The 13794-nt window shown below is 43.7% G+C and overlaps 1 protein-coding gene across 1 annotated transcript in view; it reads left to right on the forward strand.

Annotated features, from left to right (window-relative positions):
* Positions 1-11815, forward strand: part of CHAF1B (chromatin assembly factor 1 subunit B) — a 26739-nt gene extending 14924 nt beyond the window's left edge. The window contains 8 exon segments of the mRNA XM_025212043.1: positions 2314-2407; positions 3235-3304; positions 3396-3487; positions 4990-5152; positions 7925-8347; positions 9861-9955; positions 10483-10555; positions 10557-11815. Coding sequence (XP_025067828.1) covers positions 2314-2407; positions 3235-3304; positions 3396-3487; positions 4990-5152; positions 7925-8347; positions 9861-9955; positions 10483-10555; positions 10557-10602 — 1056 coding nt within the window. The 3' untranslated portion in view covers positions 10603-11815.
* Positions 11816-13794: the final 1979 nt, after the last annotated feature.

The raw sequence follows: 13794 nt of genomic DNA on the forward strand, positions 1-13794 counted from the left end.
GCTGGCTGAGCCAGTGGGGGGGGGGCATTGCGGGCAAGTGCTGTCACTGCAGAGCCATGCCCTACGCCCCTTGATCCTAGAGGTAAGTGGGGTTGGGGGCTGTGGGGCAGGTCTGGGGAAGATGGTTGGAGGCTGAGGGAGCAGGGGGTGCTGCTGGCCCCAGGCAGCATACCACAGCCAGGTGAAGGCAGGGGTGCAGGGCCAGGAGGTGAGGGCAGGAGTGCTTTGTGGGCAAGTGATGTGGGACGCGGTGTGGTGGTCCCAGCCCTGTGCAGGCTGCACACATGCTGCCTGGCCAGCTGCCTGGGGAAGGGGGAGTCTTGCATGTAACCAGCTGCACAGCTCTGTGGCTGGCTCTGCAGCAGCAGTGGGGAATGGGGATCAGGGGATTCGCATGCAGCAGCTGCTGCCACTTACCTATGGGGCTGTGCCAGCGGTGACAGCCGCTGCATACAGAACCTCCCTGTGCCACCATGGAGCCATCCATGCCCAGAGCTGTGCAGCCAGGCGCAGAGCGGCAGTGGTGGCAGCCAGGCAGCACACAGTCATCCCCACCACCATCTTGCGCCGCACAGCAGCTGCTACACTGCCGCTGCTGCCCTGCACCTGGTTGCACAGCTCCGAGGCAACACGGGCAGGTTTTGTACACAACAACCCCCACAGATAAGCAGCAGTGGCTGCTGTGTGCCAGTGGTAAAGGCCGATGCGTACAAAACCCCTGTACCGCTGCGGAGCTGTACTTGGAGCAGGGCGGCAGTGGCAGTGTGGTGGGTGCCGGGTACACAGCGGCCATCACCACTGGCATGGCCCCATAGGTAAAGAGTCTGCCGCATGTGAGCCCCTCCTGCCCCCCCCAGCCACCATCCCTCGCCGCCGCTGCAGAGCCGGCCACGGAACTGTGCAACTAGCCACATGCGAGCCTCCGCCTCCCCATCCCCTGGGCAGCTGGCTGGGCGGCATGTGTGCGGGGCCCGCACATGGTGGGCACCACCACTCTACACCCCGCATCACTTGCCTGCAAAGCCCCCCACAGAGGGGTACCCCTGCCCTCACCCCCTGGCCCTGCACCTGGCTGTAGTGTGCCGCCTGGGGCCGGCAGCATTCCCCGCTCCCTCAGCCCCCTTCCCCAGCCCTGCGCCACAACCCCCAAGCCCCACTTACTTCTAGGATCCAAGGGCGAAGGAAGAGTCTGAGCCTGAGCCCAGCCTTGGCTGACTCAGAGGCTCAGGCCCCACCCTTCCCCCTCTCCCCCACCCACTCCAGGTAGGGCTGGGGCTTTCTCGCCCTTTCTGTAATCAGCTCTTGCAGGCTGGAGTTGTGCCAGCCTGCAAGAGCTCTTTACAAAAGCGGAGAATCTGCAGATTTCTCTGCTGAAAAGGGAAATCGGCGTTTTCTCCAATTTTAAAAACAAGGAATCTGTGATTTTGTCTGTGGGAAACGGAAAACCCGAATCCCTGGTTATTAGTCGAAGTGGCTGTCACAAAGAACATTGACTTGTAAAAAATATCTCTTGCAAGTTCAGCCTAAAGTAATCATGTTTAATATCATTGGTAATAGATTAAAGGAAAGAGAAACAAAATAGTCTGTGCAGTGAATTTTAAATAATATCTGTGCGATAATCAAGTTACAGTGACCAAGTATTATAATATTGTATGAATACTTTTATATCTAAATCAGTAGCTTAGAATATACTTTTCTAGAGAATAAAGTCTTTCAAGAGAAAAGTTAGGGAAAAATAAGTTCTAAAATGCTGTCCTTTGGAGGGACAGCATCTTAGAACTTAAGATGTCCCAGCATCTTTAAATTAATAGTACTAGAGGTAAGGCATGATACCTCTAGTATGATAAAAAGGAGTACTTTTTTAGACTAACCTATAAATATATTTTCCCTGTGTTTTTACTGAATTTTGTTTTTTCATTTCTAATGTTAAATCACCTTTCTGTGGTGTTTGTTTGTTTGAACCATGATAGCAGAGCACTAGCACTACTTTCTACCTAAGTAGCGTCATCTTAGAGACTGTTTTATTTTAAATATCTATAGTAACAAAAAGGGAAGGAAAGGAATAGTCTAGTCTAAATGAGACTCTTGTTGATATTAATTAGCATGTGTATAGAGGGACTATGATTAGCTATAGAGAACTTAAAGCATATATAGGAACTTAAAGCATCATTTTGTTGTTGAGAGAAACTTCAAATATTTCATCCGTTAGGCAAAAAGATCAATCAAGATGACTTTTTTCCTAAGACATAGTTAATTACCAGCATTAATAGGATTTTTTCACATTGCATCTGAAATACTTTCAAAATGTTACAGATGAGAAGCTTCCGAATGTTTCATGATGACAGCATGAAATCATTCTTCCGCAGGCTTAGTTTCACTCCTGATGGCTCCTTGCTACTTACTCCAGGTATGTGAAAGCAAGTACTGTGCATGTGGGGCAGCCCATAGGGCTTCTTCCTCACATAGGAGGCGTCTAACAGTTGCTGATGCTTTGGAGAATACTACTGTGAATATGGCCAGCAGTTTTTTGTTCTGGTGACATGCTAGTGGTGATGATGCAGCCTGGGGTTTCCTCTGACACTAAATTCAGCGTACTTTGTCAATAAAAATTTTCCGTTAGTCTGTTTGTACACTGATCTGAAAGTTCACTGAGACCACTTTCCAAACAGTTTGGCTGAGTTCAATCAAAGGAAAGCTTTACAGTATTTGTTTGGTGTATTGTTCTTGCATGATGAAACTAATGTATTCTATTTATTGGCTGAGAAGCTCCTACCATCAAGCCTGCAGCTTGTGAGAATTTCTCTCATGTCATGTTAAAATCTGCTTGCAGCTTACACGAAACACCTGGTATATTAACAAAGCTGCACTGTTTAAAAAAAAAAAAAAAAAAATCAGAAATAAGTAGTTACTCTTGACTCTTATTCTGAGGGTTTTTTTTGATATGTCCTTGTTCTTAAAAGCATTCTGCACTATTAGTTAGAATAACACTGCAAGAAGGGTTTTCCAGTATAGGCATTCCCAATGCAGATGTCTGGAAACATCAAAAAGAAGCCTGTGTTAAGGAAGTACATAAAGGAAACAAAAGTAGTATTAAAGAAATATATGTGATCACAAAAATCTGGCCTGCTGACGCAAGGCTACTTCTTGGGAAATAAAACGTTTATGAATATATGCTGTATGTTCAGTACCTTTTGAATTGATGAGTAACAGTTTAATTGTTTTGTGTTTTCTCAGCTGGATGTGTTGAATCAGGAGAAAATGTGACAAACACTACATATGTTTTTTCCAGAAACAATCTTAAAAGGTAGGGTTTAATAAAACCTATTTCTTTATTATCATTACAAAAAATAATAATTTTTAATGCCATTTTAAAAAATATTTCTTATTCCTAATAGGCCCATGGCTCACCTTCCCTGTCCTGGCAAAGCAACACTAGCTGTTCGTTGCTGCCCAGTCTACTTTGAATTGAGAACTGCACTTACTAAAGGTAGTGTAAATCCTTCAGAGAACATTTTTTACAGCAAATGTATTAAAAAGGCAAACTTGGGTATAATGTTGCAGGTCATACTATTTTATGTCCTACCTTTTGTAACATTCCTTCAAGAAAGCTTTTAAGTTGTGGTGCAACCCTGTTTGCTGAGTCTAAGAACTTTAATTCACTTTAAGTACCTTTTTAAGTGGCTTTTGGTATAGTGGCTGAATGCTCTCAGTTGGCCTTTGAGGCTACAGAAAAACTATTTAGCATTTTTTCTCCAACTTTTAAACTGGTTGGTGTGAATAAATGTAAATAATTTGGCTCAGCATTAAAGAACCATGTAGTAAAATATTTTTTTAGTCTTGGTTTCCCACCTCCTGGAGCCACCCCAAAATTGCCATCATTTGTCACAGTTTTGTGATGTTTATTCAGGGGAAGCCAAGACTGAAGTAGCACTAGGCTTGTTGGTTAGAACTGGATCATGCTGGCATAGCTGTGATGGGGATGACTGAGCATACTGCACATAAGTGGATGGATGCAGGAAGTAAAATCTTGCTCGTATTCAAGTTAATGAACTCAGGATTTCACTTAGGACTTTTAATGAGACTGTTCACAATCTTGCTTAAAAGGCACAAGTTTCCTCATTTCTAATTATCTAGCTCAGCTTAGTGTCTATTACTGAATTGTTTAAAAGCGTGAACCATTTTTTTCACAAAGTCTTCAGAGGCACTGTTCTCTTTTTTGGAGAATGAGATCCTCTCCATAAATTGTCAATCACTCTTTATTGGGCACATGTTGTTACTCTTAGGGCAAAATTTACACTATCAGATGCCTAAAGTGAAAAAATCAGGCCATTCATTTAAAAGGGGAGCTTCTGTAACCAACACAGAAGTGACTGGGAGTTCTATATTTTATCACTGCTGAGGAGGCCACTGGGTGCTTAATTTCAAGGATTTGGAAAACTTTGCTAGGGTGGCGCTCTTTTTCTCTTTCACTTAGGAGCAAACTCTGAGTCTGAAAAACTAGCCAATAGTTGAACATGAAAATTATAAAAAGAACCATAAATTTATCATCTTGAGTGGATTTTATATAGCAACTGTGTATTTTTATAAATTTAGCATGACTGATTAAAGTAAGTTTTTTGAGATTTGTTCACACTTGAAGTAATAGTGGAAAAGATGTTTAGCTACAGGGCTTTGATTTGCACTTGTAATTTGAAAAAAAACACCAAAAAAACAAATAAACCAAAAACCTCTCCCAACAATTTATCTTGTAAGGTGAGACAAAATAAGAGTAACTTAATAGAGTAGTTTTTCCAGAAATTCATGAGAGTCTGAAAATGGTGGTTTATAATGAAAATGTCACCTTTTTAACCACAGTTTGGTTACTGATTCACTCTAAGGATAAAAATTATGTTCAGACTCAGGGTAACTATGTCAATTTAAGCAGTATCATTTAAGTGAGGCAGTGGTCTGTATGAGACTTTTCCCAATGGTGTTTTCTTTGTGTTCTAGATGAAGTCAGTCAGAAGTCGGTTCCTGGTCTAATAAATTTTCCTTATCGGTTGGTATTTGCTGTTGCTTCAGAAGATTCTGTGCTTTTATATGATACGCAGCAGTCCTTTCCATTTGGTTATGTGTCTAACATACATTACCATACCCTGAGTGATATTTCATGGTAGGTGACTGACAGATTTGTCATGTTTGGGTAGATTGTTGTTCTTATCGCTTTTGAAGTTTTGAGGTTGCTCATGCTTCTTCCTTTTATGTCAGGTTGTTTTATGTAATCTATGGTACTTAAGTAATTGTCATTACCATGTTTTTCAGTGCCTTTCATTCTTTTTAAAATAATTTTATCCCAGGAGCTATGGAAGTGTGCTTTTTATATGCTTTATAAATGGGGAGCAGAGGCACAGAGAGACTGCAGCCTACACCTACAAAGGGGCTTGGGTGTTGCAGTGCCTCAAGAGAGAAGGGGCAGTAACAACTCCTGTAGCTCTGTTTTGCATGGAGCTCATTCTATTGATATGCTTTGAGCTTGTTCTTCTGGATCCGGCTTCTCAGGGTAGATCAGCAGAAGAAAACATAGTTGGAGGATCTTGATCAGTCTTATGCTTGATCTGGATAACCAATTGCTCAGTCCAGACAGGAGGGAGGCAGCCTTGCTTGTGCACAGAATCAGAACCTTAGCTTTCTAGTGAATTTCACAGGTGGAGCTTTGGTGCCTATGGGATTATCTGGGAGGAGGAAGGGTGTTAGAGGATCACTGTCCTAAACTTAGGCATCTAAATTCTGCCAAAGGTCTACTTAAGGTGCTTGGTTGTCTTGTGGATCTTGGTCTAAGTGAGGGCTGTCTAACTTCCAGGCAGGTGAGGGGCATATGTGAAGCAGGCCACAATACTAAAGGCTGCACAAGATGTGGGCCATAGACCAAGAGCTGCTTTTTGTTGGCTGTGTGGACAGTTGCACCCTCCCCACCCCTGGATCTGTCCTGCCACATGGGCCCCTCCTTATTATGCACACAGTGCAGTGCAGACAGCCCACCTTTATCCCCCAGCATGCAAAGTACCCTTCTCTCCCAGCCACTTTCTCACCAGCAGTGCAGTCAGCTTGGCTGCACAAATAGCTCAGCCTCCCATTATGCATGCAGCATGGGTACCTTCAGCCTCCCACTTAGGTACCTGAGACCTCTCCTGCTGTGCTGTCCCATCGCCAGTAGCGGGGGCAAGAAGTAGAAATTAAAGGAAGGTGGGAGAGCCCAAAGAACCCCAGCTGCAGTGGCAGGAGCAACAGTGGGCAGGGGAGGGGTGGGGCAGTGGTGGCTAGTCAGGAGCCCACAGGATGCGTGGTAACCCTTTGGGTTCCCTGCTCAAAATGACTTGCCTAGGTCATTTAGGCAGTGAGAGTCTGTGTTTCACATCCCAGACTCTGTTCCCCAGTCATGGGACCTTCCTTCCTCCCTGGAGCCTCTATTGCAGCTGGTACCCTTCTAGCAGAAGGCTTCTTTCAGAACATGTTGATGGTGATCAGATACTCTGAAGGTGAAGTTTGCAGGAGAATGTGAGAAAATCCAGGTGCTTAACTCATCAGTGAGTTGGTGATTGTTACCTGTGCAAAGGGCAAGAGGTGCAGTTGAGCACAGTTCTGCTGCAGCATAGGTCAGGACAAGCTGTTCAGCATCACTTTAGATCAGGGTCAGGCAAAATATGGCCTGCAGGCTGGATCCAGCCAGCCAAGCACTTTCATCCAGCCTGCAGTGCCCACCAGAGAATTGTATCCCGCCCAGCCCTTCCACCCATGAGGGTGGGAGTGAGATGCCCTTGCATATGCACATCCCTAAACATACCCTATTGCATCTTGCTTCCATCCTCATGGGCAGAAGCACCCTGCCCAGCCAGCAGGCAGCTTCCAGGCAGGGCTGCTCCTGCTGCCGCCGGAGGACCTGCTCCATTTCCCCTGCCTTCCAGTCCCTCTGGGCAGCAGCTCGGAAAGAAGCAGGGGGCAAGCTGCAGGTGGGCTGGAGCGTAGGGCTGGCAGCAGTGTGGAGCCTGCACCCAGAGGGTGGTGGTAGCATTGAGCTCAGGTGGGCAGGGTGTGGGTGTGAGGGAGGGTAGGGGTGTGTGGAGATCTGCCCCACACACATTCCCCATATGGTGTGCAGCCCCAGCAGGTGCTGGCAGCAGCAGCAGGTGGAGGTGCTCGGGGCACTCGTGCCTGGTGCAGGCGCTGGTGTCTGGCAGTGCGCAGGTCTGGCAAGCGCTGCACATTGCAATGAGGGGCACAGCGTCTGCTGGGCAATCTCTATTGCTGGTGCTCCCTGCCACGCACACTCAGCCCCCGCATTTGCATGGCATGGGAAGGAAGCCCCATGCACTGGAGCTTGCTGCCTTCCCCGCCAGGGCTGAACAGCATGAAAGGGTAGCCCCAGGTGCCTTACCCTTGCGGGGGTGGGAAAGGCAGCTGGCTCCAGTGCCTGGGGCTTCCCTCATAGTGCAAGTGCAGAGACTGAGCATGTGTGGTGGGGAACACCAGCAATAGAGACTGCCTGGCGGAGGCTGTGTTCCTCACTGTGATGTGCAGCTCTGGCTGGAGCTGCATGCCTCTGGGCATCAGTGCCTGCACTGGGCACAAGCACCCTAAGCGCTTCCACCTGCTGCTGCTGTGCCATGGGCGAAGTGCAGGGGTCCCAGCACTCTCCCTCAGACCCTGCAAATGCCATACACATACACCCTGCCCCCACAACCCCCCAACATACTTTATGCCCCCCACACACAGCCACACACCCAGGCAGATAAGATTTTTTGTTTTTTAAATTAGCTGTCATGGAGCTGATATAAGATTTATTTAAATTTCTGTATTTAGTTGGAGGGAGGTAGTTTGTGGTTTTGGCATAAAATGTTATTCTGGGGAGCACAGTCAATTTCTCATCTTTCCTCCCATGAAATAACAGGTCCAGTGATGGATCTTTTCTGGCTGTTTCTTCCACGGATGGGTATTGCTCTTTTGTCACATTTGAGAAGGGTGAACTTGGAGTGCCATTGAAGGAGAAGCCAGTGATAACTGTCAGGACCCCTACTGTAGCAGAAAAGAAAGTGAAGAAAAGTCAGTCACATAAGGTCTCCCCAGGCTCTCGCCCAGCAGATGGAACTCCTCCAAGCAGAATTGCAGACCCAAGCACTCCCACTCTCCAGCCAAAAATACCAACAGCAGTAGCAACCAGCAAGGACTCTCCTTCAACACCTGTTGGCATAAAAAATATTCCAGCTTTGTCAGAAGAGAGGAAACCTATACAGGCAGCCAGCCAGAGTGCTAAAGTAAACCAGCCAAGAAGGATTACTCTAAATACCTTAGAAGCATGGAGTAAGACACCAAGGTAAGACTTTAATTTCCATTTCAGTTATAAATATGAAGACCAACATAAGATGTATTGTTGCTACTTCTAATATATTGAAGTTGAGAACTACATTTTGTATCCTGGTTGTGGCTTTCGTGACAATTTACCCTTCCAATTTGTTCTCTAGCTGAAAGCTCAACACAACTCCCAGATCTGACTTTATGAGTTGCTATCCAAACTGGTGGGCAGTAGTAAAGTTAAATTCTGCCTTACTCCTTTGTGCATTTATATACAACAGATTTCTATGTCTCTGTCGCAGTTCTTGTATTTAAAGATGTAATCTGGTAGGACTTAATGCCTGTCCTTTATTTTAAGTTAATAAGAGGCTACATTTGGAATGTAGTCGCACAATAAATGTATGACTTCACTCAAGACAACGTGTTTTCTGCATGATATATTTAAATATACCATACAAGTCATTAATAGTAAGTTCTTTAAGGAGTTTGTTAGATGAGCATATAAGGGTTCATTTTAAATTATTCTCTAGGATTAATACAGATTTCCCTAACTTTATGCTGCACATTTATTCCCAAAAAATGGCGCATAACTTGAATTCGCATCAAGGGAACCCACTTTACAATGCAACAAATAGGGATACGTTCCAAGAACTCGACTGTACTGACCCCCAACCCATTTCTTCCACTTTTACAAGACAATTTTGGTACTTGCCAACAGCAGACAATACACACAAGCACAAGACACAATCATAATGGGGATGACAACTACAGAAACACGTGTCGCAGACAACAAGCGAGGAGCACAGATTCACACAGGAGACTATATTTTGGTGCACATCAATTCCATAATGCATTGCACAGAGCAGCTTCCACCACACCGATCACATAAGAGTGAATTCGCACATACAGAACCCACATAAAGCTAGGGAAACCTGTACACAAATATGGAAAGAATATTTACTATATGGATGAGATTTTTGCAAATGTACTTTTTAAAATTTTAGGGGGAGCTTTTTCTCTAAATATACTGGGATAATTTATAAACTGCTGTTAGTGTTAACACGATCCCAATTATCCCAATACTGTCATTTCATAAGAGCAATATATAGGCATTTTGCAAGAATAAAACAATCAGATGTTCAGTTACATCTTTTTGTCATTCTGCCCCATTTGTAATGTTTCTTTTTTTGTGAGACATCTAATGTATTTAAGAGAAGAAAAATACAAACACTAAGATTACAGAGGAAGTGTGTGTTTAAGTCAAGGATCCTGCATTCAATTATTTGTGCATACTAATCCAGGGAAAAGGGTGTCTAATAATTCTTAAAATGCTTCTATTTATAAGCATTACATTTTCTGTTCTATATGTCCCTATGCCATTCATGACCAGAGAAAAAGCATATGTGAAGTAAATATATATCACTGTAGATAATTGCAATTGTACAGTACATTTCAAAGAAGAATGTGGGGAAAATGAGGTTTCTAAAAGCACTGGAAGTATATCTCTCTCTTTCTTTCCCTCCCCCCTTCTCCAGGAGAATAAACTTAATTCCTGTGAGGACAGACGCACCAAACACAACTGCCACAAATCTAGCCCCCACACCTTCCTCTTCAGGAGTAGTTCAACATGGTAAGTAACCTTCTGGTTGTAACATATAGTGAATAGGGGTTCTCCCTACTTGGTCCTTTCTTTCCAGAGGTCATTATGGATTGTTGTCTGATTTCATAAGTATGATGATTTTAGTTCAGGCACAAATACAAAAAATAAGGAACTTGAACTTCCAGCTCACAGATTTGGAAATTGCTACTATTCAGTGGTGCTTTGTTTTTTGTACAGGTGAGTAGAATGCAGGTACCTATATCACAAAGTCATCTATCTACAGTTGATACCAATTGGCACCTGGGCCAGCAGTCTCAGCACTGTAAAATGAATTGGCATGCAGGTTGTCCTCTCCAGATCACTACTTCACTACTGGTGTGTTTTATGGGAGGCAGCTTCCACCACTGCATCTGTGGCATGCTTCTGGTACAGATGAAGAACTTGTATCTACTACTACCAACCTAGAATCTTTCACGAGTACTAAATTCACCTGTAAACTCAGCATAATAAATGTGAAGTCCAACCAAGCATGGTTTTCATGTTTCTCAATATTTCAGAGCCACCATCACCGCCTGATGATCCTGTGCACAATCCTCCAGCCTCTAAACGTCCTAGAACTGAAGAAACGCCTGTCTCTAACTATTGAGGACCAAACCACCTGTACTTCAAACAACTAAAGGCCAAACTTTCAATAAACTCACTCTGAGTACAGTTCAGACAGAATAGCAAATATATTGCCTTCCTTCATAGGATGGCTTCTTGGCAGCTTCTTATAAGTGGTAATGGTACTGGGCATGCAGAGCTGTGAAGGAAGATATCTGCAGAAGAAAAGACTGATTTTTCTACAAAAGCACTGCTTTGCAGTAAGGGAAATAGCTGGAAAACAGCTTTTAACTTTCTCACGCTTTTGAAGAAGGCTTTCTTAATCAAGAAATGTCAGCTGTATGATAAAACAATGTTTTCAGACAATGCGTTTATAGTAGTATCCTATGACAACTGAAGGATCTCCTCTATAATCACCATATTGATATTTTTAAACTGTTAAGTCTTCCAGCAGGTCTGTTTGGCAAAGAGGGATTTCTAAGGACTTATCCATCTTTATAGTGATTTTATGTGGTTAACAGCTGGTTCATGTAGGCATCTGACTTTCAGGTGCCATTTTAAATTTAGCAGTTTGTAGGATAATTCATGCCTTCCAACTTTCATTCTTTATAAGTAGTTAATGCTTACATGCTCTGCATGTATCAGTGATACTGAACTGTATTTTTAACACTGCAGCAGAAGTTGCAAACTTATAATGGGAAGGAATGGGGAATTGAACAGAAACATTCTAAAGATCAGTTATGAGCATTAAACAACACAAACAGATTTCTTAATTTTTAGTTTATATTTTTGTTCAAAAAATAAGAGCAGGCATGAAGTTTTCCATGGCAGCAAAGAAAAATACCTCTTTTGCTATTTTTATCTTAGAGCCTACTCTGTTGGCCAATAAAACACAAAACCAGTGTACATTTATCTTTGTTTATGGATGTTTATTCTAGCACTTAATACCTGTTGCATAGCTCAACAGTATAACCTTGAGTTTGGGGGAAAAAAAAATGAAATCAAAATTCAAATTGTTTGAAAGCTATGTTTAATTGTTATGTTTTCTACATTCAGCTGTGGTGGAGGATTGAAGAGGTGGGAGCCTTTTGGGTAATGTCCATGAGCTATTAAAAAGAAAACTAAGATAATGGTTAAAATATGTGAAAAGTCCTTTTAATTGACTTTGACATGGAAAAAAAAGAGCTTAAAGTGCTATTGATCCCTTGTGATTAAGCTTATACTTTTAACATTTGAAGTGTTGAGGCACGCAGTGAGAAAAAAAAGTTCCAATTTCACATTAAAGCTTTTCTACATACAGTTTTCCATGGCTCTGGTTGTTTCACTGTAAAATGATTTGTTTTTAAAATAAGCAATTTTACTTCATCTTTTTTCATAACTTTCTGAGAAATTGAACTAACACAGGAAAAGTAAAGTCCATGTAAAAATACTTAAGAAATGGTTCATAAAACGGTGTTCGTAAGCAAGAAATTTTACTTAAATGCTTGTCAGCAAGACTTAATGTTAAACAGCTGCTAAGAATACTTTGCTACAAACATTTCTATTGTAGTGTGTTACATACAGGGAGTTTCAAAAATATTGATTACATCACTGCTCTAAAGGCTAGATTCAGGAAGAGACTAAAGTGCCTACATGTTAAGCACTTTTTATGTGCCTGGCCCTGAACCCCAGCAGCAGATGCCTGGGCTCCCTGTACACAGCATGAGGGGAGCTGGGCACCACACTACTGCTAATCACCTCAGCATATTAGTCTGAAGTCAGGTAGAAGGCTGGACAGGGTGGCACTTTTAAAGACTGGTTCAGAGAATTATTAGTCTTCATAGGCAACTATCTATTTCATCAGATGCTGTGCACAGTGAGCCACTTACAGACAGGTGTGTCTGAACTCCTACCCTCTTTCTAGAGCTTAGATCAAGGGTGTCAAATTTATCCTGTGGCCCAGATGAGGGGCATGGGGCTAGTCTGCGGGCTGGCCCCACGTACTACTTGCAGTGTGTACTAGGGCTGTGCGAAGCTTTGGTTGCTGATTCAATTCAGAGGAGATTCAGCTGCTGAATCTTCGAATCCGAATCAAGTTGGAAAACCAATAAAAAGGTCTGAATCGATTTGAAGCCTCCGAATTGATTCAGAAAAGATTTGGAGATTCAGGCAGTCCCTCCTTGCCACCTCGGAAAGCTGGACCCGGACTCTGTGCTGGTAAGTAGGGGGTGGGGGGGAGCTGGAGGAGGGGGGTGTGACAGCTGAAATTATGTCTGTGATAAAAGTGCTTGCTGAAAGCTCTGCGAAAATTAGACCAAGTGTTTTGTTTTTTTTTTGTCATTTGTTCAGATATTAAGCTATATGTTGTTGTTAAGAGCCTAATTAAAGTAAAAAATGTAGTGAGGCCTTGTATGTAGTAAGGCCTAGTAAATTTAGCAAAGCCTTGAAGTAGTAGGCCTTGTGGCATAGTAAAAATTAACCTTATCAGAAGAATGCAAGGCTTGTACTGCTATTGGTCAGTCCTAAGAATAATTATAATTGGAGAATCTGGATGGCTGTAAGTTACCAGCATAGGTCAGAAGTTATAAATTGACTGGCACATCCGGAAATCATTTGGAAGGAAGATGCAGCTCTGTGAAAGAAACTACTAAGTAGCTGCTGACCTGGATCAGTGGGCCAGTGGATCTTGAGGAGCCCAAGGACTGAATACCAGGGTCCTTCCCGGTACCCCTTAGTGCTGATCGGGGACACCTGACTTTGCTGAGCTTTGTGGAAAAAGAACTTGTCGTGCATCAGAGGACTGCCAATAAGTTGCCGATTTGTGAATTGTTATTGTCTGTCCATTGTAGCCTTATTATTTACACGTAGTTGTGTGTTTTAAGTCAATAAACCTTTCTTACCTTTTTACCCCCCCACCATCCTCTCACTCCTGACCCCTCCGTAGGCGGCTGGGACAGGGGGAGGGCCCCATTCCCTGCCTGCTTCCCCAGCCCCTAATGTGTACTAGGGCCGTGCGAAGCTTCAGTTGTTGATTCAATTTGGAGGAGATTCGGCCCGATTCAGTAACCTGATCTTTGAATCAAATCAGGAGACCAGTCCCCTGCCTGCGTCCCCTGAGCACCTTCCGACCCCTGCTCGCTTTCCCAGACCTGTCAATGGCTGCCCTGCCTGGCCCCAGTGTCCCAGTGCTTTTTAAAGCCCCACACTCACCGGCTGCTGCAGTGGCTGTCTGGGCCTCTGGGGGCTTGTGGCAGAGCCCCATCATGCAACATGGGGCAGCGAGGATC

This window comes from Alligator sinensis, unplaced genomic scaffold (assembly GCF_000455745.1).
Source record: "Alligator sinensis unplaced genomic scaffold, ASM45574v1 scaffold69_1, whole genome shotgun sequence".
Lineage (NCBI taxonomy): Eukaryota > Metazoa > Chordata > Crocodylia > Alligatoridae > Alligator > Alligator sinensis.